Source organism: Ranitomeya variabilis, chromosome 7, assembly GCF_051348905.1.
Source record: "Ranitomeya variabilis isolate aRanVar5 chromosome 7, aRanVar5.hap1, whole genome shotgun sequence".
Taxonomy (NCBI): domain Eukaryota; kingdom Metazoa; phylum Chordata; class Amphibia; order Anura; family Dendrobatidae; genus Ranitomeya; species Ranitomeya variabilis.
The window spans coordinates 14019914-14044608 of NC_135238.1; the positions used below are offsets into that span (position 1 = coordinate 14019914).

At 47.7% G+C, this 24695-nt stretch overlaps 1 protein-coding gene across 2 annotated transcripts; it reads right to left on the minus strand.

Annotated features, from left to right (window-relative positions):
• Positions 1-976: 976 nt before the first annotated feature.
• Positions 977-24695, minus strand: METRN (meteorin, glial cell differentiation regulator). Of its 2 annotated transcripts, XM_077274190.1 has the most exons (6): positions 24577-24695; positions 22533-22624; positions 13131-13287; positions 10343-10764; positions 3346-3405; positions 977-2063 (listed from the first exon to the last, which is right to left on the minus strand). In XM_077274190.1, exons 3-6 carry the CDS (start codon positions 13220-13222, stop codon positions 1747-1749), a joined length of 891 nt encoding a protein of 296 aa, XP_077130305.1. In that variant the 5' UTR covers positions 13223-13287; positions 22533-22624; positions 24577-24695; the 3' UTR covers positions 977-1746. The 2 variants fall into 2 exon arrangements, with proteins under 2 accessions (XP_077130305.1, XP_077130304.1); XM_077274189.1 differs by lacking the exons at positions 22533-22624; positions 24577-24695 and having other exon boundaries at positions 13131-13370.

Below are 24695 nucleotides of genomic sequence, written 5' to 3' on the forward strand. Positions count from 1 at the left end.
TGACTTTCCCTAAGGTGTATGGCCACCTTTATAGAATATAAGTAAATATTACAAATATTGAAATGGGCATATACCGTATAAAGGATGTACTTTGGGTTTGATTTGGACCCTATGCAGAATTGGGGCCCAAGTTACCCAAAAACCTTTCCAAATAATCCTTACAGCAATGGTCCAAGGGTCATTGGCCAGCAAGTGCTGGTTCCTTCTGTACTGGGATGGGGGCTGAGGTGGCATAAACCCATAGGAGTCAAACCCATGGACCCTTTGGAGAATGATTGCTCAAGTTGTCCCAAAAGCCTTTCCCAATAATCCTGTATTGGGCTTACATCAATGGTCCAAGGGTCATTGGCCAGCAAGTGCTGTTTTCTCCTGTACTGGGATGGGCAATGAGGTGGCATAAACCCATAGGAGGCAAACCCATGGACCATTTGGAGAATGACTGCCCAAGTTGTTCCCAAACCTTTCCAAATAAACCTGTATTGGGCTTACATCAATGGTCCAAAAGTAACGGGTCAACAAATGCTGGTTTCTCCTGTCCTGGAATGGGAGCTGAGGTGGCATAAACCCATAATCAAGATGGACCTTAAGTTTGATATGGACCCTTTGGAGAATGATTGCCCAAGTTGTTGCAAAACCTTTCCCAACAAAACTTAATTGGCTTAACAATGGTCCATGGGTCATACCATTCCAGTCATTGGGGCCAGTAAATGCTGGATCTTTCTGGCCTGGGATGGGGTAACTGTGGCAAGAACCATCACCAGGTGAAGGAAGATCTTAGCTGTATTTTTGTTATCTGTCCCAATTCCTCTGTGTCCGTCCTTGTTTAAAGGGGATATATTTGAATACTGAAGTTTGTAGACCATAAAAATTAATTTAACAAAAGATTCTACCATCCGTAATAGTTTTGTACCCTTGTGTGTCGTAAGCATGGCCAACCAGTGGCTGGTGCTCACTATACCGCCATATATTCCCTTTTTACTGGTCTTATCAGGAGAGTGCTCACAGGGTGGAGCACCCACAGTGTGCAGTGTTCATCATGAGCTGCCATAGAGAAAGTTTTTTTTTTTTCTTGGAAAATACACACAATTCCACCATCTTGGAGGCGGTTGCATGTCTAAAATTTCTAATAAGTATCCCCTGAAAAAATTAAGGGAGTATTAAAAACTGGCTCAGTTCTCAAGCAAGTCTTTCGAGGAGTGCAAAAATCAAGAGGGACGACATTAAAAACCTTTGTCCTGAAGAATACTCTATTAATGGTCACAATCGTCTTCCCCCCCTTCCTTACTTGTGAATTCACAGCACTGAAAATGAGACATATCGTGGCTCCAATCCACATGCCATGTCTAAGTCTAGATCAAACTCTTCATATCAGAGTCCTGGATATTTTTGAGATGGATCATGGCTCCAATCCACAAGTCATGTCTAAGTCTTGACCAAACTCTTCAGATCGGAGTCCTAGATATTTTTGAAACCGATCACGGCTCCAATCCAAAGTCTTCAGATCTGAATACTGGATATTTTTTTGTGTGATCCTTTTGGTAAATTATCCAGCTTGGTACTTGTGGTCTTTGAGATTGTTAACCCAGTCCTACAGATTGTTTAAGGTCTTACAAAAAAAAATTGGTACCACGAGCTTCTGAAGGACCTGAAATGCTACTAAAATGGTGGCCTTACATTTTGTACATGTTCTTCCTCATAGAGATGACCTTGCATCCATTAGGTTGATCATGTGTCAGTTTGGTGGCATCAGTCTAGAGTAATCTCACATGGGTTTGCATGGAGCTTTTTTGCCGATTCATAAACTCTCTTGAAGTCTTTGTATCGAGGAGCACATCCCAACCAAGCGTCACCAAAGTGTACCCAACCCATGAAAAGAAAGCTGCCAGGGCCCGGCTTGACCCCACAGCTCATCAGAGTCCTTATTTCACCATGAGACCTTACGGAGTGACCTCTAGGCCAGAACAATGTGAACTTCTGTCGGTGGATCCTGGTGGCACTGATCCCGATAACGGACTCTTGTAGTTCTTCATTGTTATCCACTGACTTGATGTTGCCCCGAACAACTGTGGAGAAAAACATGAGTGAGGTTTGGTCGCTAACCTGACCAGGTCATTCGTGATACAACTACATAAAGAGTTATGTATAATCCATTCATGGCTGCTTCTCTGGCCGCTGTATTCACACCAAATGGAGAGAGGACATACAAGTAAAGGAGAGAGGAGTGCGGTGGATCCCAGGTGCTGACAAAAGTAAATCCAGGAGGTAAGTATAAAAAAAACCTTCCAATTTAATACAACGCGTTTTGGAGTAGAACCTACTCCTTCCTGGGCATCTCACGCATCAGATACCTGAGGAAGGAGAAGGTTCTACTCCGAAATGCATTGCAACAGATTGGAACTTGATTTATACTTACTGCCTAGATTAACCTTTGTCATCGGCAGCGCCAGGGACCACCGCATTCTTCTCTACTTTATTGGTCACCCTAGGGGGCTTGATCCTACAATCTGTTTGATCGCTTATTATATATACTTCAATATTACAATATATAGTCAAAGTGATGATTTCCTACGAGGCCCAATGACAGGAGGAGGTGGTAGCCCTGGGGGCCTCCATCAGGCCCGCAATTGCCATGAAAACCCATTGACGCTCGCGGTCATGCCATTGAAATCACTGATGTAAATGGATAAATGGCAGCGACCGGTGTTTCATCTGATCGCTGCTGTTACGGCAGGAGGGTATGGGCTTAAGCTCGACCAGACACGAAGACCGGATACAGGGTGTACCGTATGGTATGTCCTATGTCCGGAAGGAGTTAAGGCAAACTGTATGGGGACGAATGATTTACAGGGATGTGCTGCCGAGATCGATGATTAATGATCTGTTCTGCTGTCGAATAAGCATTTTGCTCGATCGCGATCTATATGTTCCAATGATCAGAACTAAACATATTTTAAGACAAAAAATCCAAAACTAATTTAGGGTAATTTTTTTTAGCTGTGTCTGAGTCTGAGGCCTACACCAGGACAAAGCCTTTCCCTAAGGCCCCATTGCCAAGGAAACATGGTCTCCCCAGAGAGCCCTTCCCTAACCTCCGTCTCTTCTTCCTCATTATTAGGATACAGCAGGGGGCAAAGTAAGCTTAGGTAAAGAGGAGAGATGAGAAAAATATGCACCAGGGGTCGGGGAAGGGCTGAACGCTTCACTGGGCCGAGTCAAGTCTACGACACACAGGGCCTCGTCCTCCACAGAACTGACTTCAGGCCTGAACATCAGCGGCCCTACATATGGACGTATCAGGGGTAAACGGGGTCCAAAAATCATCATGGAGTCAAAACATGAACTCACCAAAGTCACTAGTGCACATTGCCATCAGGATCTCTGTGTCGTTACATGGCCGGCAGGCGCCTAAAGGAAGACAAAACAGGAAAAGTCTGAAAAAAACACCTCAAAACTAGAAAGAAATGTCCTAATTACAGACCTACAGCCTTCTTTTATTGTGGATGTGGATATACCCTTTATGTGAGGATTTTTATTTTTTTTTTTTCTAATTTATTCTAAAAAAAATGCAAATTAAAACATGGAACAATGAACTGATAAAAGCTTATAATTGAGAAAGTTTCTGTGGTGAAAATCTGAGTTGTCGTGGTAACCGGCCCCTTCCCCAGCTTCTTATCTCACTAATTAATGGGGTTAATGGTTATATCCTTAGGCCCAGCAGGACACTGCCCTGTTGTTTAGAGAGGGAAAGGAAGAACGGGGGAAGGGACTTCAAAAAGTGGCCTTCACCCCATCAGGCCCTGACCTGAGCACTGGGGCCCGGATGTCACATATTCACATTCAGCCACTAAGATGTGGTAAGAAATCAGTCGCCGAGAGCTGAAATCAGAGTCACTCCCCACACGTACAGGAAACTGGAGAGGTATGGGTCACTGAGAACCTAATCCAGAGGTTACACTATCCTGTACCCCGAGTGTCATTATCCTGTACCCCGAGTGTCATTATCCTGTACCCCGAGTGTCAGTGTCATTATCCTGTACCCCGAGTGTCATTATCCTGTACCCCGAGTGTCAGTGTCATTATCCTGTACCCCGAGTGTCAGTGTCATTATCCTGTACCCCGAGTGTCAGTGTCATTATCCTGTACCCCAGTGTCAGTGTTATTATCCTGTACCCCGAGTGTCAGTGTCATTATCCTGTACCCCGAGTGTCATTATCCTGTACCCCGTGTCAGTATCATTATCCTGTACCCCGAGTGTCAGTGTCATTATCCTGTACCCCCAGTGTCATTATCCTGTACCCCCAGTGTCAGTGTCATTATCCTGTACCCCCAGTGTCAGTGTCATTATCCTGTACCCCGAGTGTCAGTGTCATTATCCTGTACCCCCAGTGTCAGTGTCATTATCCTGTACCCCGAGTGTCAGTGTCATTATCCTGTACCCCCAGTGTCATTATCCTGTACCCCCAGTGTCAGTGTCATTATCCTGTACCCCCAGTGTCAGTGTCATTATCCTGTACCCCCAGTGTCAGTGTCATTATCCTGTACCCCAGTGTCAGTGTTATTATCCTGTACCCCGAGTGTCAGTGTCATTATCCTGTACCCCGTGTCAGTATCATTATCCTGTACCCCGAGTGTCAGTGTCATTATCCTGTACCCCCAGTGTCAGTGTCATTATCCTGTACCCCGAGTGTCAGTGTCATTATCCTGTACCCCCAGTGTCATTATCCTGTACCCCCAGTGTCAGTGTCATTATCCTGTACCCCCAGTGTCAGTGTCATTATCCTGTACCCCCAGTGTCAGTGTCATTATCCTGTACCCCGAGTGTCAGTGTCATTATCCTGTACCCCGAGTGTCAGTGTCATTATCCTGTACCCCCAGTGTCAGTGTCATTATCCTGTACCCCCAGTGTCAGTGTCATTATCCTGCACCCCGAGTGTCAGTGTCATTATCCTGTACCCCCAGTGTCAGTGTCATTATCCTGTACCCCCAGTGTCAGCGTCATTATCCTGTACCCCGAGTGTCAGTGTCATTATCCTGTACCCCGAGTGTCAGTGTCATTATCCTGTACCCCGAGTGTCAGTGTCATTATCCTGTACCCCCAGTGTCAGTGTCATTATCCTGTACCCCGAGTGTCAGTGTCATTATCCTGTACCCCCAGTGTCAGTGTCATTATCCTGTACCCCCAGTGTCAGCGTCATTATTCTGTACCCCGAGTGTCATTATCCTGTACCCCGAGTGTCAGTGTCATTATCCTGTACCCCCAGTGTCAGTGTCATTATCTTGTACCCCGAGTGTCAGTGTCATTATCCTGTACCCCCAGTGTCAGTGTCATTATCCTGTACCCCCAGTGTCAGTGTCATTATCCTGTACCCCCAGTGTCAGTGTCATTATCCTGTACCCCCAGTGTCAGTGTCATTATCCTGTACCCCCAGTGTCAGTGTCATTATCCTGTACCCCCAGTGTCAGTGTCATTATCCTGTACCCCAGTGTCAGTGTCATTATCCTGTACCCCCAGTGTCAGTGTCATTATCCTGTACCCCGAGTGTCAGCGTCATTATCCTGTACCCCGAGTGTCAGCGTCATTATCCTGTACCCCGAGTGTCAGTGTCATTATCCTGTACCCCAGTGTCAGTGTCATTATCCTGTACCCCGAGTGTCAGTGTCATTATCCCGTACCCCGAGTGTCAGTGTCATTATCCTGTACCCCCAGTGTCAGTGTCATTATCCTGTACCCCGAGTGTCAGTGTCATCATTCTGTACCCCGAGTGTCAGCGTCATTATCCTGTACCCCCAGTGTCAGCGTCATTATCCTGTACCCCGAGTGTCAGTGTCATTATCCTGTACCCCCAGTGTCAGTGTCATTATCCTGTACCCCCAGTGTCAGTGTCATTATCCTGTACCCCAGTGTCAGTGTCATTATCCTGTACCCCCAGTGTCAGTGTCATTATCCTGTACCCCGAGTGTCAGCGTCATTATCCTGTACCCCGAGTGTCAGCGTCATTATCCTGTACCCCGAGTGTCAGTGTCATTATCCTGTACCCCAGTGTCAGTGTCATTATCCTGTACCCCGAGTGTCAGTGTCATTATCCCGTACCCCGAGTGTCAGTGTCATTATCCTGTACCCCCAGTGTCAGTGTCATTATCCTGTACCCCGAGTGTCAGTGTCATCATTCTGTACCCCGAGTGTCAGCGTCATTATCCTGTACCCCCAGTGTCAGCGTCATTATCCTGTACCCCGAGTGTCAGTGTCATTATCCTGTACCCCCAGTGTCAGTGTCATTATCCTGTACCCCGAGTGTCAGTGTCATTATCCTGTACCCCGAGTGTCAGTGTCATCATTCTGTACCCCGAGTGTCAGCGTCATTATCCTGTACCCCCAGTGTCAGCGTCATTATCCTGTACCCCGAGTGTCAGTGTCATTATCCTGTACCCCCAGTGTCAGTGTCATTATCCTGTACCCCCAGTGTCAGTGTCATTATCCTGTACCCCGAGTGTCAGTGTCATCATTCTGTACCCCGAGTGTCAGCGTCATTATCCTGTACCCCCAGTGTCAGCGTCATTATCCTGTACCCCCAGTGTCAGCGTCATTATCCTGTACCCCCAGTGTCAGCGTCATTATCCTGTACCCCGAGTGTCAGTGTCATTATCCTGTACCCCCAGTGTCAGTGTCATTATCCTGTACCCCCAGTGTCAGTGTCATTATCCTGTACCCCGAGTGTCAGTGTCATCATTCTGTACCCCGAGTGTCAGCGTCATTATCCTGTACCCCCAGTGTCAGCGTCATTATCCTGTACCCCGAGTGTCAGTGTCATTATCCTGTACCCCCAGTGTCAGTGTCATTATCCTGTACCCCAGTGTCAGTGTCATTATCCTGTACCCCAGTGTCAGCGTCATTATCCTGTACCCCTAGTGTCAGTGTCATTATCCTGTACCCCGAGTGTCAGTGTCATTATCCTGCACCCCGAGTGTCAGCGTCATTATCCTGTACCCCCAGTGTCAGCGTCATTATCCTGTACCCCGAGTGTCAGTGTCATTATCCTGTACCCCCAGTGTCAGTGTCATTATCCTGTACCCCCAGTGTCAGTGTCATTATCCTGTACCCCAGTGTTAGTGTCATTATCCTGTACCCCCAGTGTCAGTGTCATTATCCTGTACCCCGAGTGTCAGTGTCATTATCCTGTACCCCCAGTGTCAGTGTCATTATCCTGTACCCCCAGTGTCAGTGTCACTATCCTGTACCCCCAGTGTCAGCGTCATTATCCTGTACCCCCAGTGTCAGTGTCACTATCCTGTACCCCCAGTGTCAGCGTCATTATCCTGTACCCCCAGTGTCAGTGTCATTATCCTGTACCCCCAGTGTCAGCGTCATTATCCTGTACCCCAGTGTCAGTGTCATTATCCTGTACCCCCAGTGTCAGTGTCATTATCCTGTACCCCGAGTGTCAGTGTCATCATCCTGTACCCCCAGTGTCAGTGTCATCATCCTGTACCCCGAGTGTCAGCGTCATTATCCTGTACCCCGAGTGTCAGCGTCATTATCCTGTACCCCGAGTGTCAGCGTCATTATCCTGTACCCCCAGTGTCAGTGTCATTATCCTGTACCCCCAGTGTCAGTGTCATTATCCTGTACCCCGAGTGTCAGCGTCATTATCCTGTACCCCGAGTGTCAGCGTCATTATCCTGTACCCCCAGTGTCAGTGTCATTATCCTGTACCCCCAGTGTCAGTGTCATTATCCTGTACCCCCAGTGTCAGTGTCATCATCCTGTACCCCGAGTGTCAGCGTCATTATCCTGTACCCCGAGTGTCAGCGTCATTATCCTGTACCCCGAGTGTCAGTGTCACTATCCTGTACCCCCAGTGTCAGTGTCATTATCCTGTACCCCCAGTGTCAGTGTCATTATCCTGTACCCCGAGTGTCAGCGTCATTATCCTGTACTCCGAGTGTCAGCGTCATTATCCTGTACCCCCAGTGTCAGCGTCATTATCCTGTACCCCGAGTGTCAGTGTCATTATCCTGTACCCCCAGTGTCAGTGTCATTATCCTGCACCCCGAGTGTCAGTGTCATTATCCTGTACCCCGAGTGTCAGTGTCATTATCCTGTACCCCGAGTGTCAGTGTCATTATCCTGTACCCCGAGTGTCAGTGTCACTATCCTGTACCCCCAGTGTCAGTGTCATTATCCTGTACCCCGAGTGTCAGTGTCATTATCCTGTACCCCCAGTGTCAGTGTCATTATCCTGTACCCCGAGTGTCACTGTCATTATCCTGTACCCCCAGTGTCAGTGTCATTATCCTGTACCCCCAGTGTCAGTGTCATTATTCTGTACCCCCAGTGTCAGTGTCATTATCCTGCACCCCGAGTGTCAGTGTCATTATCCTGTACCCCGAGTGTCAGTGTCATTATCCTGTACCCCCAGTGTCAGTGTCATTATCCTGTACCCCCAGTGTCATTATCCTGTACCCCAGTGTCAGCGTCATTATCCTGTACCCCCAGTGTCAGTGTCATTATCCTGTACCCCGAGTGTCAGCGTCATTATCCTGTACCCCGAGTGTCAGTGTCATTATCCTGTACCCCGAGTGTCAGTGTCATTATCCTGTACCCCCAGTGTCAGTGTCATTATCCTGCACCCCGAGTGTCAGCGTCATTATCCTGTACCCCCAGTGTCAGCGTCATTATCCTGTACCCCAGTGTCAGTGTCATTATCCTGTACCCCCAGTGTCAGTGTCATTATCCTGTACCCCCAGTGTCAGTGTCATTATCCTGTACCCCAGTGTCAGTGTCATTATCCTGTACCCCAGTGTCAGTGTCATTATCCTGTACCCCCAGTGTCAGTGTCATTATCCTGTACCCCGAGTGTCAGTGTCATTATCCTGTACCCCCAGTGTCAGTGTCATTATCCTGTACCCCCAGTGTCAGTGTCATTATCCTGTACCCCGAGTGTCAGTGTCATTATCCTGTACCCCCAGTGTCAGTGTCATTATCCTGTACCCCGAGTGTCACTGTCATTATCCTGTACCCCCAGTGTCAGTGTCATTATCCTGTACCCCCAGTGTCAGTGTCATTATTCTGTACCCCCAGTGTCAGTGTCATTATCCTGCACCCCGAGTGTCAGTGTCATTATCCTGTACCCCGAGTGTCAGTGTCATTATCCTGTACCCCCAGTGTCAGTGTCATTATCCTGTACCCCCAGTGTCATTATCCTGTACCCCAGTGTCAGCGTCATTATCCTGTACCCCCAGTGTCAGTGTCATTATCCTGTACCCCGAGTGTCAGCGTCATTATCCTGTACCCCGAGTGTCAGTGTCATTATCCTGTACCCCGAGTGTCAGTGTCATTATCCTGTACCCCCAGTGTCAGTGTCATTATCCTGCACCCCGAGTGTCAGCGTCATTATCCTGTACCCCCAGTGTCAGCGTCATTATCCTGTACCCCAGTGTCAGTGTCATTATCCTGTACCCCCAGTGTCAGTGTCATTATCCTGTACCCCCAGTGTCAGTGTCATTATCCTGTACCCCGAGTGTCAGTGTCATTATCCTGTACCCCCAGTGTCAGTGTCATTATCCTGTACCCCCAGTGTCAGTGTCATTATCCTGTACCCCGAGTGTCAGTGTCATTATCCTGTACCCCCAGTGTCAGTGTCATTATCCTGTACCCCGAGTGTCAGTGTCATTATCCTGTACCCCCAGTGTCAGCGTCATTATCCTGTACCCCCAGTGTCAGCGTCATTATCCTGTACCCCCAGTGTCAGTGTCATTATCCTGTACCCCGAGTGTCACTGTCATTATCCTGTACCCCCAGTGTCAGTGTCATTATCCTGTACCCCCAGTGTCAGTGTCATTATCCTGTACCCCCAGTGTCAGTGTCATTATCCTGTACCCCGAGTGTCAGTGTCATTATCCTGTACCCCCAGTGTCACTGTCATTATCCTGTACCCCCAGTGTCAGTGTCATTATCCTGTACCCCCAGTGTCAGTGTCATTATCCTGTACCCCGAGTGTCAGTGTCATTATCCTGTACCCCCAGTGTCAGTGTCATTATCCTGTACCCCGAGTGTCATTATCCTGTACCCCCAGTGTCAGTGTCATTATCCTGTACCCCGAGTGTCATTATCCTGTACCCCGAGTGTCAGTGTCATTATCCTGTACCCCGAGTGTCAGTGTCATTATCCTGTACCCCGAGTGTCAGTGTCATTATCCTGTACCCCGAGTGTCAGTGTCATTATCCTGTACCCCGAGTGTCAGTGTCATTATCCTGTACCCCGAGTGTCAGTGTCATTATCTTGTACCCCCAGTGTCAGTGTCATTACCCCTAGAGACCCCGAATCTTTCCATAAACCCCTTACCTTCCATGCTCAGCTTGTTGAGTGGTAGCGCTAACCGTCCATCCCAGTCCCCCCTGAGCTCATAGCGGAAAGCTGCGATGCGCCTACTAATGTCCTGGTGCGGAGTGGCTTGCAGGAATAGCGCCACCTTCTGGTGTGGCAGCCACGTGAAGCAGTGAACCCTGTTGAGCATGGACGGTTCTCCCTCAGACATCAGCAGCTCCAGTTCTCCTTCCTTTTCCAGGTATAACTGAGCCCCTCGAAATGAAGCTTTTGGCTTGATGCAGGCGGTGAAGTGACTGGACCCCGGTTTTGAGGATGCCACCGGCAGGCGAGGTGACAGGCTAAGGCGAAGCGCTCCCGTTGGGTACAACCATTCCACTGCGCCCTCCGAACAATGCAGTGATACTTGTTCCACTGATTTTGGCTCCAGGGACAGCCCACTGCGGAGAACCAGACAAAAAATTATAAAAAAAAATATTTATGAATTCATGTTTTTTTTGCCCCTAGGTGGCGCTGCTGCATTATCCCGAAACAATATAGCGCCATTTAATTACTAATACGTTCTCGGGAATGAAGAGGTTAATTTTACACCCTAATCCAGGCTGTGATCTGCTGAGAAAAGCAATTGACCCAAGCTGGTAACCCGCTAACCCGGGCCCTACAGAGCTGTGAGGTCTGAAATTGGGTAAAGTCCTTATTGACAGACATACACAACAGCTGGAGGCCGCCTTAAAGGTACAGCGCGACAGATGTTAGAGTTGTGCTAAGGTGAAAGTGGTTAGCTGCCCGACCACATTAACCAGGGGGGGAATCAGCGGCCATTCATACCCTCCTATTAAAGGGGTCATGCGCGTCTATGCGAATCCCCCCATACTGGGCCGGCCTGACTAAATTTGGAGTTATTTACACAAATTTCTCTATGGATTTGATTGCCAAACACTGATGGATCCATAGGCAACTTCTGAGGGCCCACAATGCCCTCTGAGGGCCCACAATGCCCTCTAAGGGCCCACAATGCCCTCTAAGGACCTGGATCCCCTAATGCTACAGCTCATTATTTCATGTCTTGTTCAGCTCTACAGAATACATCGGCTTTTTCCAAATCAAATTATAATAATTAGATTACGACGCGAACGTTAAAGAAAGTTGTCTGCCGATTTTGGCGAGTGGTCCTGTCGCTTGCCATAAATTTGTGATATTATTTACCCGCTGTAAATGCCGCTGTTCTCCTGAATCCGACGTAGTTTTTCTTTTCTTCCTGCGCCTCTCCATCCCCGAGATATGGCCCTTTTTCCCTGTATATAAATCTAATCTTGTTAGCCAACTGGGAGCGGTCATCAAAGGACACGCCCCAGAGTAGTGTTAATGATCACACCCACTTGGATAACAAGGCTAAAATTTATATACAGGGAATAAGAGGCCATATCTCGGGAACGGAAAGGCGCAGGAACAAAAGAAAAATAATGCCGGATTCAGGAAAACAGCGGCATTTACACCAGGACAAAAAACTTCCTACATGGGGTGTAAGGGGTAACGTCTGCCTGACATGTAATTTACGTACTTCATACGTGAAACATAAGCCACACTGGAAGTTATTGGGACCATTTGGCTTTCGGAGCCTGAAACGCGTTGTAAAGGCTCAGTGCATAGAAGATTCTGTGTGGGACGCGTGGGGAGAACCAGACCCCTCTTCCCATCACCGCGACTTCCGCCTCTCTGGATGTAACGCTATTAATTCCACTCGCCATGGGACCTATAAATAATACAGCAGCCGCTGATCGCTTCCTGCCCAAGACTAACCCGTTTCCTGGACACCATCCAAAGACAACATTAACTTTTGGACCTAAGAGCTGGCAATCGAAGGCGACTTGTCAGAAAGTGCTGAACTGGAGCACTCAGTCAACCGCGCTCTAAAAATAGGAGGCAGGGAGGGTTAACAGGGTCGCTAGATGGCCGCCTGTCATAAATGATCTATGGCTGCCTGAAAGGTCCCCGTGGAAGGTCATCAGGTGGCCACAAAACTAACGTTTCCTGGACACCATCCAAAGACAACATTAACTTTTGGACCTAAGAGCTGGCAATCGAAGGCGACTGGTCAGAAAGTGCTGAGCTGGAGCACTCAATCAACCGCGCTCTAAAAATAGGAGGCAAGGAGGGTTAACAGGGTCGCTAGATGGCCGTCTGTCATAAATGATCTATGGCCGCCTGAAAGGTCCCCGTGGAAGGTCATCAGGTGGCCACAAGCCCTCAAAGACAAAAGATTTTTTCTGCCCAAATGAGACAAACAATCGCGAGAGGAAAAAGAAAAAATGGATCACCCACGGGCCCAGATTTTGATCTATTTATTAATGATCATCGATGATTTGAAAACTTCAATTATATCATATGAAAAACGTAAATGTCAATGGCAACGGTCCCAAAAACACGAAAAAATTGGGGTATTCCGAAACATCCTTACTAGGGAAAGGGAGTGGGGTCTCGCAAGTTTTTGAAAAAGTTCTGAATTGATTAAAACTTTTCACCGCAGACCAGTGGACGCCTCTCTGCACTTCTGTTCCCCAAAGGCTTGTATACAAAAGTAACATAGAAAAAAATGTGAAGTTCAAAAGAAAAACATGAAAAACTCCAATAAGTAAAAACCTAATTTTTCTTGGACCTCAGTTAACGCAATATAAAACGCGACCACCAATCTTATAATAATACGGCCAATCTGACCGCGGTCGTGACGATTTTGGTTCTGTGAGCCTCCGCTTGGGCACCCTACGGTGGATCAACCTTTGGTGGCCGGAGTTCATGGACTTCTTACCTTCCTCTCCAGTTGCACTGGTTTTCCAGGGAGCCAGAGGTGACGGATTGAAGGATCCCAGTAAGAAATGTCCAGACGTAGAGGCAGAGCATCTTCAGATCGTGACCAGGCTCCTCCACAAGGCGCACCTAGATCATGGTCCTCTCCTGCCCGGTCCCTTTAAATGTCCACCAGCCATGGGAACAGACAGATCCTAGAGATGATGATGAGACCCCCTCACATCCAGAATACCTCTACTCTGCTCTGGGAAATCCTAGGACAGGACAGAGAGGGGGTGGAGGGCGACAAAGAGGGGCTGAGGAATGTGCGGCCCTCCAATCAGCTGCCGCCAATAGAAAACTTCTAGCCAATAGGAAGAAAGGCAAAGAGTGGAGAAGTTTGGTCCCATCCCCCTTCACATGGGTAACAAGAGAACAATGCAATTAAAGAGTAAAGAAGGACAAGGGGGGTAGAAGTATCCGTCTCCAGATGTTCTGCAACATTGAAGTGGGTTCAGGGGGTCTGGAGAATGCCCGCTGCCCTGGCACACAACACAACTTCTGAGACTAAGACATTTCCCATAGAACTACTGGTGGGAGTTTAGATCAGAAGAGAGGGGGTAGAAACGTCTGCAAGTGGCTAGAAGTAGATATTGTGTGTAGATAATAAATAGGTAGATAATAGAAAGATAGATAATAGATAAATAGGTAGATAATAGAAAGAGATAATAGATAGATAGATAGATAGATAGATAATAGAAAGATGATAGAAAGATAGATAATAGATAAATAGATAATAGATAGATGATAGATAGATAATAGAGAGATAGATGATAGATAGAAAGATAGATGATAATAGATAATAGATAGATAATAGAGAGATAATAGATAGATGATAATAGATAGATGATAGAGAGATAATAGATAGATGATAGATAATAGATAGATAGATAGATAGATAGATAGATAGATAGATAGATAGATAGATGGTAGAGAGATAATACATAGATGATAGATAGATAGATGATAATAGATAATATAGATGATAGATAGATAATAGATAATAGATAGATAATAGAGAGATAATAGATAGATGATAATAGATAGATGATAGAGAGATAATAGATAGATGATAGATAATAGATAGATAGATAGATAGATAGATAGATAGATAGATGGTAGAGAGATAATACATAGATGATAGATAGATAGATGATAATAGATAATATAGATGATAGATAGATAATAGATAATAGATAGATAATAGAGAGATAATAGATAGATGATAATAGATAGATAGATAGATAGATAGATAGATAGATAGATAGATAGATAGATAGATAGATAGATAGATAGATAGATAGATAGATAATAGATGATAGATTGATAATAGATAATAGCTTTATTTCCCGGCCTGGCCCTGACTTTCCTTCCATACCACCCGGCACTGTGGGGGGCTCTGTTATATTTCTGTTGCTGTAGTGATTAGTGTTGGTGTGAGGGTCTGCACCTTCCTAATATCAGTACAAGACCCCCAGAGCCACAAGCTGTGAAATGTCACAGTGAAGTCACATAAACTCACGGAGGGTGAGAACAGAGGCGCCATAATGACAGAACACAAGATGCCCCTAAATAATGGCCCATAAAGGCCCCTCTGAGCATCCATGGTCCTGCTGCTGCCTTACTATATGGGGGCTCAGGTCCAGGTGCAGTTCTCTGCCCCCAATATATGATAACATATGATGGTGCCCCGGGGGCCGCTCACACCTCAGACTGTATTGTCCTGAGCGGCCACAACAAATCCATCATTCATTAAAGGCCCATTACAGTGACAGCCGCCAAGGCCCAGCCGGGACAATGCCTGCATTCCACATAGGCAGCACAGGGGGAGGGGGTACATACTTTATACAGGGGTCTGGGGGGAACGTGGCTGCAGGGTCTTATACATACATCAGCCATTGTCTGCTGCATTGTCTACATGAAACCTGTCCTGGGGTCTGACAGGTATAGAGAGCACTGGGGTCCGACAGGTATAGAGAGCACTGGGGTCCGACAGGTATAGAGAGCACTGGGGTCCGACAGGTATAGAGAGCACTGGGGTCCGACAGGTGTAGAGAGCACTGGGGTCCGACAGGTGTAGAGAGCACTGGGGTCTGACAGGTATAGAGAGCACTGGGGTCCGACAGGTGTAGAGAGCACTGGGGTCCGACAGGTATAGAGAGCACTGGGGTCCGACAGGTATAGAGAGCACTGGGGTCCGACAGGTGTAGAGAGCACTGGGGTCCGACAGGTGTAGAGAGCACTGGGGTCTGACAGGTATAGAGAGCACTGAGGTCCGACAGGTGTAGAGAGCACTGGGGTCCGACAGGTATAGAGAGCACTGGGGTCCGACAGGTATAGAGAGCACTGGGGTCTGACAGGTGTAGAGAGCACTGGGGTCCGACAGGTATAGAGAGCACTGGGGTCCGACAGGTATAGAGAGCACTGGGGTCCAACAGGTATAAAGAGCACTGGGGTCCAACAGGTATAGAGAGCACTGGGGTCTGACAGGTATAGAGAGCACTGGGGTCCGACAGGTATAGAGAGCACTGGGGTCCGACAGGTGTAGAGAGCACTGGGGTCCGACAGGTATAGAGAGCACTGGGGTCCGACAGGTATAGAGAGCACTGGGGTCCGACAGGTATAGAGAGCACTGGGGTCTGACAGGTATAGAGAGCACTGGGGTCTGACAGGTATAGAGAGCACTGGGGTCCGACAGGTATAGAGAGCACTGGGGTCCGACAGGTATAGAGAGCACTGGGGTCCGACAGGTGTAGAGAGCACTGGGGTCCGACAGGTGTAGAGAGCACTGGGGTCCGACAGGTGTAGAGAGCACTGGGGTCCGACAGGTATAGAGAGCACTGGAGTCCGACAGGTATAGAGAGCACTGGGGTCTGACAGGTATAGAGAGCACTGGGGTCTGACAGGTATAGAGAGCACTGGGGTCTGACAGGTATAGAGAGCACTGGGGTCCGACAGGTATAGAGAGCACTGGGGTCTGACAGGTATAGAGAGCACTGGGGTCTGACAGGTATAGAGAGCACTGGGGTCCGACAGGTATAGAGAGCACTGGGGTCTGACAGGTATAGAGAGCACTGGGGTCCGACAGGTATAGAGAGCACTGGGGTCTGACAGGTATAGAGAGCACTGGGGTCTGACAGGTATAGAGAGCACTGGGGTCCGACAGGTATAAAGAGCACTGGGGTCCGACAGGTATAGAAAGCACTGGGGTCCGACAGGTGTAGAGAGCACTGGGGTCCGACAGGTATAAAGAGCACTGGGGTCTGACAGGTATAGAGAGCACTGGGGTCCGACAGGTATAGAGAGCACTGGGGTCTGACAGGTATAGAGAGCACTGGGGTCCGACAGGTATAAAGAGCACTGGGGTCCGACAGGTATAGAGCACTGGGGTCCGACAGGTATAGAGAGCACTGGGGTCCGACAGGTATAGAGCACTGGGGTCCGACAGGTATAGAGAGCACTGGGGTCCGACAGGTATAAAGAGCACTGGGGTCCGACAGGTATAGAGAGCACTGGGGTCTGACAGGTATAGAGCACTGGGGTCCGACAGGTATAGAGAGCACTGGGGTCCGACAGGTATAGAGCACTGGGGTCCGACAGGTATAGAGAGCACTGGGGTCCGACAGGTATAGAGCACTGGGGTCCGACAGGTATAGAGCACTGGGGTCCGACAGGTATAGAGCACTGGGGTCCGACAGGTATAGAGAGCACTGGGGTCCGACAGGTATAGAGCACTGGGGTCCGACAGGTATAGAGCACTGGGGTCCAACAGGTGTAGAGAGCACTGGGGTCCGACAGGTATAGAGAGCACTGGGGTCCGACAGGTATAGAGAGCACTGGGGTCCGACAGGTATAGAGAGCACTGGGGTCCGACAGGTATAGAGAGCACTGGGGTCTGACAGGTATAGAGAGCACTGGGGTCTGACAGGTATAGAAAGCACTGGGGTCTGACAGGTATAGAGAGCACTGGGGTCCGACAGGTATAGAGAGCACTGGGGTCTGACAGGTATAGAGAGCACTGGGGTCCGACAGGTATAGAGAGCACTGGGGTCCGACAGGTATAGAGAGCACTGGGGTCTGACAGGTATAGAGAGCACTGGGGTCCGACAGGTATAGAGAGCACTGGGGTCTGACAGGTGTAGAGAGCACTGGGGTCCGACAGGTGTAGAGAGCACTGGGGTCCGACAGGTATAAAGAGCACTGGGGTCTGACAGGTATAGAGAGCACTGGGGTCCGACAGGTATAGAGAGCACTGGGGTCTGACAGGTATAGAGAGCACTGGGGTCCGACAGGTATAAAGAGCACTGGGGTCCGACAGGTATAGAGCACTGGGGTCCGACAGGTATAGAGAGCACTGGGGTCCGACAGGTATAAAGAGCACTGGGGTCCGACAGGTATAGAGAGCACTGGGGTCCGACAGGTATAGAGAGCACTGGGGTCCGACAGGTATAAAGAGCACTGGGGTCCGACAGGTATAGAGAGCACTGGGGTCCGACAGGTATAGAGAGCACTGGGGTCCGACAGGTATAGAGCACTGGGGTCCGACAGGTATAGAGCACTGGGGTCCAACAGGTGTAGAGAGCACTGGGGTCCGACAGGTATAGAGAGCACTGGGGTCCGACAGGTATAGAGCACTGGGGTCCGACAGGTATAGAGAGCACTGGGGTCCGACAGGTATAGAGCACTGGGGTCCGACAGGTATAGAGAGCACTGGGGTCCGACAGGTATAGAGCACTGGGGTCCGACAGGTATAGAGCACTGGGGTCCAACAGGTGTAGAGAGCACTGGGGTCCGACAGGTATAGAGAGCACTGGGGTCCGACAGGTATAGAGAGCACTGGGGTCCGACAGGTATAGAGAGCACTGGTGTCCGACAGGTATAGAGCACTGGGGTCCGACAGGTATAGAGAGCACTGGGGTCCGACAGGTATAGAGAGCACTGGGGTCCGACAGGTATAGAGAGCACTGGGGTCCGACAGGTGTAGAGAGCACTGGGGTCCGACAGGTATAGAGAGCACTGGGGTCCAACAGGTATAAAGAGCACTGGGGTCCGACAGGTGTAGAGAGCACTGGGGTCCGACAGGTGTAGAGAGCACTGGGGTCCGACAGGTGTAGAGAGCACTGGGGTCTATCTATCTAGCTTGAGAAAGGCTCATTTAGAGCCGAAATGTTGCCCAGACAAAATGGGTTGATTAAAATCCTGCACGTCTAACACTGGAATGATGGAGTGCTGCCTCTTTTTTTAAAGTATCTATCTATCTATTATTATTATTATACATTTTTATAGCGGCATTTATTCCATGGCGCTTTACATGTGAATACAGGGCAAATATAAACAAATACAATAAACAGGAGCAATACAAGGCAGTAACTGGTACAGTAGGAGAGAGGACCCTGCCCGCGAGGGCTCATAGTCTGCGGGGGATGGGTGAGGATACAGTAGGAGAGGGGAGAGCTGGTCATGCAGCGGTTTGGTCTATCGGTGGTTACTGCAGGTTGTAGGCTTGTCGGAAGAGGTGGGTCTTCAGGTTCTTTTTGAAGGTTTCGATGGTAGGCGAGAGTCTGATGTGTTGTGGTAGAGAGTTCCAGAGTAGCTTGGAAGCACGGGAGAAATCTTGTATACGATTGTGGGAAGAAGAGATAAGAGGGGAGTAGAGAAGGAGATCTTGTGAGGATCGGAGGTTGCGTGTAGGTGAGTACCGGGAGACGAGGTCACAGATGTATGGAGGAGACAGGTTGTGGATGGCTTTGTACGTCATGGTTAGGGTTTTGTACTGGAGTCTCTGGGCAATGGGGAGCCAGTGAATTTATCTATCTATTTATTATCTATTATCCATCCATCTATCTATCTATCTATCTATCTATCTATCTATCTATCTATCTATCTATCTATCTATCTATCTATCTATCCTCTGTGTCTCAGCCCCCTGTTGTGTATCCCTGAAACTGGGTGTGTTTGTATGAAACTGCAGCATCCTCCGATGTGTCCGGTGCTCTCTGTGTAGCAGGATTTCCAGCATTCCTCCTCCCTCCGCTCCGTCTGGGACAATGAAGTACATTTACCACTAACCAGCAAGTTACTGAGTGTGCAAAAGGAAGACAATGTGCCAAAATATCTATCTATCTATCTATCTATCTATCTATCTATCTATCTATCTATCTATCTATCTATCTATCTATCTATCTATCTATCTATCTATCTATCTATCTATCTATCTATCTATCTATCTATCTATCTATCTATCTATCACAGTGGTTAGCACTGCAGCTCTGGGGTCCTGGGTTCAAATCCCACCCAGGACAACATCTGCAAAGAGTTTGTATGTTCTCTCCGTGTTTGCGTGGATTTTCCTACCACACTCCAAAGACATACTGATCGGGAATTTAGATTGTGAGCCCCAATGAGGACAGTGATGATAATGTGTGCAACCTGTAAAGCGCTGCGGAATATGTTAGCACTATATAAAAATAAAGATTATTATTATTATCTATTATCTATCTATTATTATCTATTATCTATCTATTACCTATCTATCTTCTATCTATCTATCTTCTATCTATTGTCTATCTATCTATCTATCTATCTATCTATCTATCTATTATCTATCTATCTATCTATCTATCTATCTGTCTGTCTATCTATTATCTATCTATCATCTTATAATCTCATATGAAACTGCCTTTAGGCTATGTGCACACGATCAGTATTTTTCGCAATAAAAACGCTATAAAAACTCATTAAAGCGCATACATTATGCATCCTATCATTTAGAATGCATTCTGCATGTTTTGTGCACATGGTGCGTTTTTTTCCACACAAAAAAACGCATTGCGGTAAAAAAAGCAGCATGTTCATTAATTTTGCAGATTTTCCACGTTTTTCCCGCAATTCTATGCATTTGGAAAAAAAACGCACAAAAAACGCATCAAAAACGCATGAAAAAACGCGAAAAAAACGCATGCGGATTTCTGGCAGAAATGTCCGTTTTCTTCAGGAAATTTCTACAAGAAATCCTGACGTGTGCACATAGCCTTAGAACTAGATTTTATCATTTTGAATATCGGTCTTAGCAAGGCCCCGGATCGATTTGTTGTTGTTTATCTCTGACATTCTTATATTTTCAGATTCCTTGGAGGAGCATCGCAGACATGTCCGGTCTTGGAACGTCTGCAGGAGAATCGCCTCGAAAAATGGGAATGGGAATAAACCAGGACTCAATATCTGAGATATATCATCTCCTTAGAAGCTCTGAGCATGGACCCCAGTAAGACCAGAGCAGTGGGTGGCTGGCCCACCCCAGGAAATATAGAAGACGTCCAGCGCTTTATAGGATTTGAAAATTTCTACAGAAGATTCAATAAAAACTTTTCAAGTATTTCACTCAGAAAGAAAAGTGTTTTCCTGGCCTCCAGAGGCAGAGGTGGCTTTTGACAATCTAAAGACACTTTTACTTCTGCACCATTACCAGTCTGTCCAAATTCTGTTGTCGAAGTAGACCCCTCAGACTCTGCGGCAGAGGCGTAGCTAGGGGGTTTTGGTTCGGGGGGGTGAAGCTTCTGAGTGGCCGCAACCAATCAGCGATATTGGGGCGGGAGTTAAACACCGCTTCACTTTTTACTATTGATGCTGCCTATGCAGCATCAACAGTAAAAACAGATAATGTTAAAAATAATAATAAAAAAAAAAACCATTATGTTCTCACCTTCTGGCGTCCGCGGCAGCCTTTCCCACTCCTTGCAACACTCCGATCCCAAGAATGCATTGCGGCAATGACCCAACATCACGAGTTATTGCCGAAAGGCATTACTGGGAACGGAGCATCGTGAGGAGCATCGCTAAACGCCTGGGCTGGATCTGGGGGCCGCGAGAAGGTGAGTATATAACTATTTTTTATTTTAATTGTTTTTTTAACAGGGATATGGTGCCCAAATTGCTATATACTATGTGGGCTGTGTTATATACTACGTGGGCTGTGTTATATACTACGTCGCTGTGCTATATACTACGTGGGCTGTGTTATATACTGCATTGCTGTGCTATATGCTACGTGGGCTGTGTTATATACTGCATCGCTGTGCTATATGCTACATGGGGTGTGTTATATACTATGTGGCTGTGCAATATACTACTTGGGCTGTTATATACCACGTGGGCTGTGTTATATACTGCGTGGGCTGTGTTATATACTACGGGGGCTGTGCTATATACTACGTGCCCTGTGTTATATACTACGTCGCTGTGCTCTATACTAAGTGGGGTGTGTTATATACTACGTGGCTGTGCAATATACTACTTGGGCTGTTATATGCTACGTGGGCTGTGTTATATACTGCATGGGCTGTGTTATATACTACAGGGGCTGTGCTATATACTACGTGCCCTGTGTTATATACTACGTCGCTGTGCTATATACTAAGTGGGGTGTGTTATATACTATGTGGCTGTGCAATATTCTACGTGGGCTCTTGTATACTACATGGGCTGTGTTATATACTACGTGGGCTGTTATATACTACGTGGGCTGTGTTAGATACTGCGTGGGCTGTGTTATATACTATGGGGGCTGTGCTATATACTACGTGCCCTGTGTTATATACTGCGTGGGCTGTGTTATATACTGCGTGGGCTGTTATATACTATGGGGGCTGTGCTATATACTACGTGCCCTGTGTTATATACTGCGTTCGCTGTGTTATATACTGCGTGGGCTGTGTTATATACTAAGTCGCTGTGCTATATACTACGTGGGGTGTGTTATATACTATGTGGCTGTGCAATATACTACGTTAGCTGTTATATACTACGTGGGCTGTGTTATATACTGCGTGGGCTGTGTTATATACAACGCCGCTGTGCTATATACTACTTGGGATGTTATATACTACGTGGCTGTGCAATATACTACGTGGGCTGTTATATACTACAAGGGCTGTGTTGTATACTATGTGGGCTATGTTATATACTGCGTGGGCTGTTATATACTATGTGAGCTGTTATATACTGCATGGGCTATGTTATATACTGCGTGGGCTGTGTTATTACTACGTGGCCTGTGTTATATACTACGTCGTTGTGCTATATACTAAGTGGGGTGTGTTATATACTACGTGGCTGTGCAATATACTACATGGGCTGTGCTATATACTATGTGGCTGTGCAATATACTACGTGGCTGTGCAATATACTATGTGGGCTGTGTTATATACTACATACATATTCTAGAATACCCGATGCATTAGAATCGGGCCGCCATCTAGTCTCTATATAAAGACCAATATGGATATTACCGACATATGGTCAGTGGTAGATACCAGTCCTACAGAACATATAACAGATCACAGCACAGTTACAGATAATGTCTTACCGCTGACGTCCTTTCTGATGGAATCGTTCACTTTTTCCGTCTTTTCCATCTGGCCCAGACCGACATGACAACTTCTTCCAGCAACGACTCGTCTGCAGAGAATACAACAAAGACACGTTTCACTTCTCACATTCCAGCCCCACCATCTATCTCCAACCTGCACAAACTCCTCATCCTGCTGATACCCCAATACTGAGCCGCTGCTGCCGTATGTGTCCCTATTACTCCACCTGATACCCCAATACTGAGCCGCTGCTGCCGTATGTGTCCCTATTACTGCACCTGATACCCCAATACTGAGCCTCTGCTGCCGTATGTGTCCCTATTACTGCACCTGATACCCCAATACTGAGCCGCTGCTGCCGTATGTGTCCTTATTACTGCACCTGATACCCCAATACTGAGCCGCTGCTGCCGTATGTGTCCCTATTACTGCCCCTGATACCCCAATACTGAGCCTCTGCTGCCGTATGTGTCCCTATTACTGCCCCTGATACCCCAATACTAAGCCGCTGCTGCCTTATGTGTCCCTATTACTGCACCTGATACCCCAATACTGAGCCGCTGCTGCCGTATGTGACCCTATTATTGCCCCTGATACCCCAATACTGAGCCGCTGCTGCCGTATGTGTCCTTATTACTACCCCTGATACCCCAATACTAAGCCGCTGCTGCCGTATGTGACCCTATTATTGCCCCTGATACCCCAATACTGAGCCGCTGCTGCCGTATGTGTCCCTATTACTGCACCTGATACCCCAATACTGAGCCGCTGCTGCCGTATGTGTCCCTATTACTGCACCTGATACCCCAATACTGAGCCACTGCTGCCGTATGTGTCCCTATTACTGCACCTGATACCCCAATACTGAGCCGCTGCTGCCGTATGTGTCCCTATTACTGCCCCTGATACCCCAATACTGAGCCGCTGCTGCCGTATGTGTCCCTATTACTGCCCCTGATACCCCAATACTGAGCCGCTGCTGCCGTATGTGTCCCTATTACTGCCCCTGCTGTGTGGTGCTCTGTGTCTTCTAAATTCTAAAGCACCCCTCTATAATATAGTAATGCCGGGTGCAAGTGCCCTAGAAAACAGTGCCCATATTTTGCCCCCTAGAAAGTAATAATGTCCTGTGTGTGCCCCTTTGATAGTCACAGCTCCCCATTACACAGTATGATGCTCTCTTATACATAGTATAATGCCCCCCTCACTGTATAAAACCCCCCACACAGTATACTGACCCCTTAGTAGCCCCCAAACTGTTTGATGGCCCCTTCACTGTAATCTCAACACTGTATGATGGCCCCTTCACTGTATTCTCCACACTGTACGATGGCCTCCATATAGTAAAATGCACCAGTTTGTCCTAAATATAGTATAATGCATTCTCCATAGACCTACTCTATATTGTATAATGCACCCCATAGGCAGACTCTATAGCACAAGGCAGCCCCAATAGGAAGACTCTATAGCACAAGGCAGCACCCATAGGCAGACTTTGTAGTATATGGCAGCATCCGATAGGCAGACCCTGTAGTACAAGGCAGCACCCCCATAGGCAGACCCTGTAATACAAAGCAGCACCTCCATAGGCAGACCCTGTAATATAAGGCAGCACCCCTATGGGCAGACCCTGTAGTATAAGGCAGCACCCCCATAGGCAGACCATGTAGTATAAGGCAGCACCCCCATAGACAGACCCTGTAGTATAAGGCAGCACCCCCCATGGGCAGACCCTGTAGTATAAGACAGCACCCCACAGGCAGACTCTGTAGTATAAGGCAGCAACTCCATAGGCAGACCCTGTATTATAAGGCAGCAACCCCATAGGCAGACCCTGTAGTATAAGGCAGCACCCCCATAAGCAGACCCTGTAGTATAAGACAGCATCCCATAGGCAGACCCTGTAGTATAAGGCAGCACCCCATTTAGACTCTGTAGTATAAGGCAGCACCCCCATAGGCAGACTCTGTAGTATAAGGTAGCACCCTGTAGGCAGACCCTGTAGTATAAGGCAGCACCCCATAAAAAAAAAATACTCACCTCTCTTCCTCCTTGTTCCAGCGCTGCTCCAAGCTCCCGCTCATTTCCTGACAGCGGGCACCGGGCAGTGATGTCATCGCGCCCGCTGTCAGTGTCGTCGCCGGTGACGTCAGACGCTG

Bases quoted from the DNA above. Each gene is read 5' to 3' on its own strand.
- METRN (XM_077274190.1), bottom strand. From the start codon at position 13,222: ATGCTCTGCCTCTACGTCTGGACATTTCTTACTGGGATCCTTCAATCC. The intron at 3,406-10,342 runs GTAAGGGGTTTA...GTCTTCCTTTAG, and splicing joins CAACAAGCTGAGCATGGAAG to GCGCCTGCCGGCCATGTAAC. The intron at 2,064-3,345 runs GTGAGTTCATGT...TTTTCTCCACAG, and splicing joins AATGTGCACTAGTGACTTTG to TTGTTCGGGGCAACATCAAG.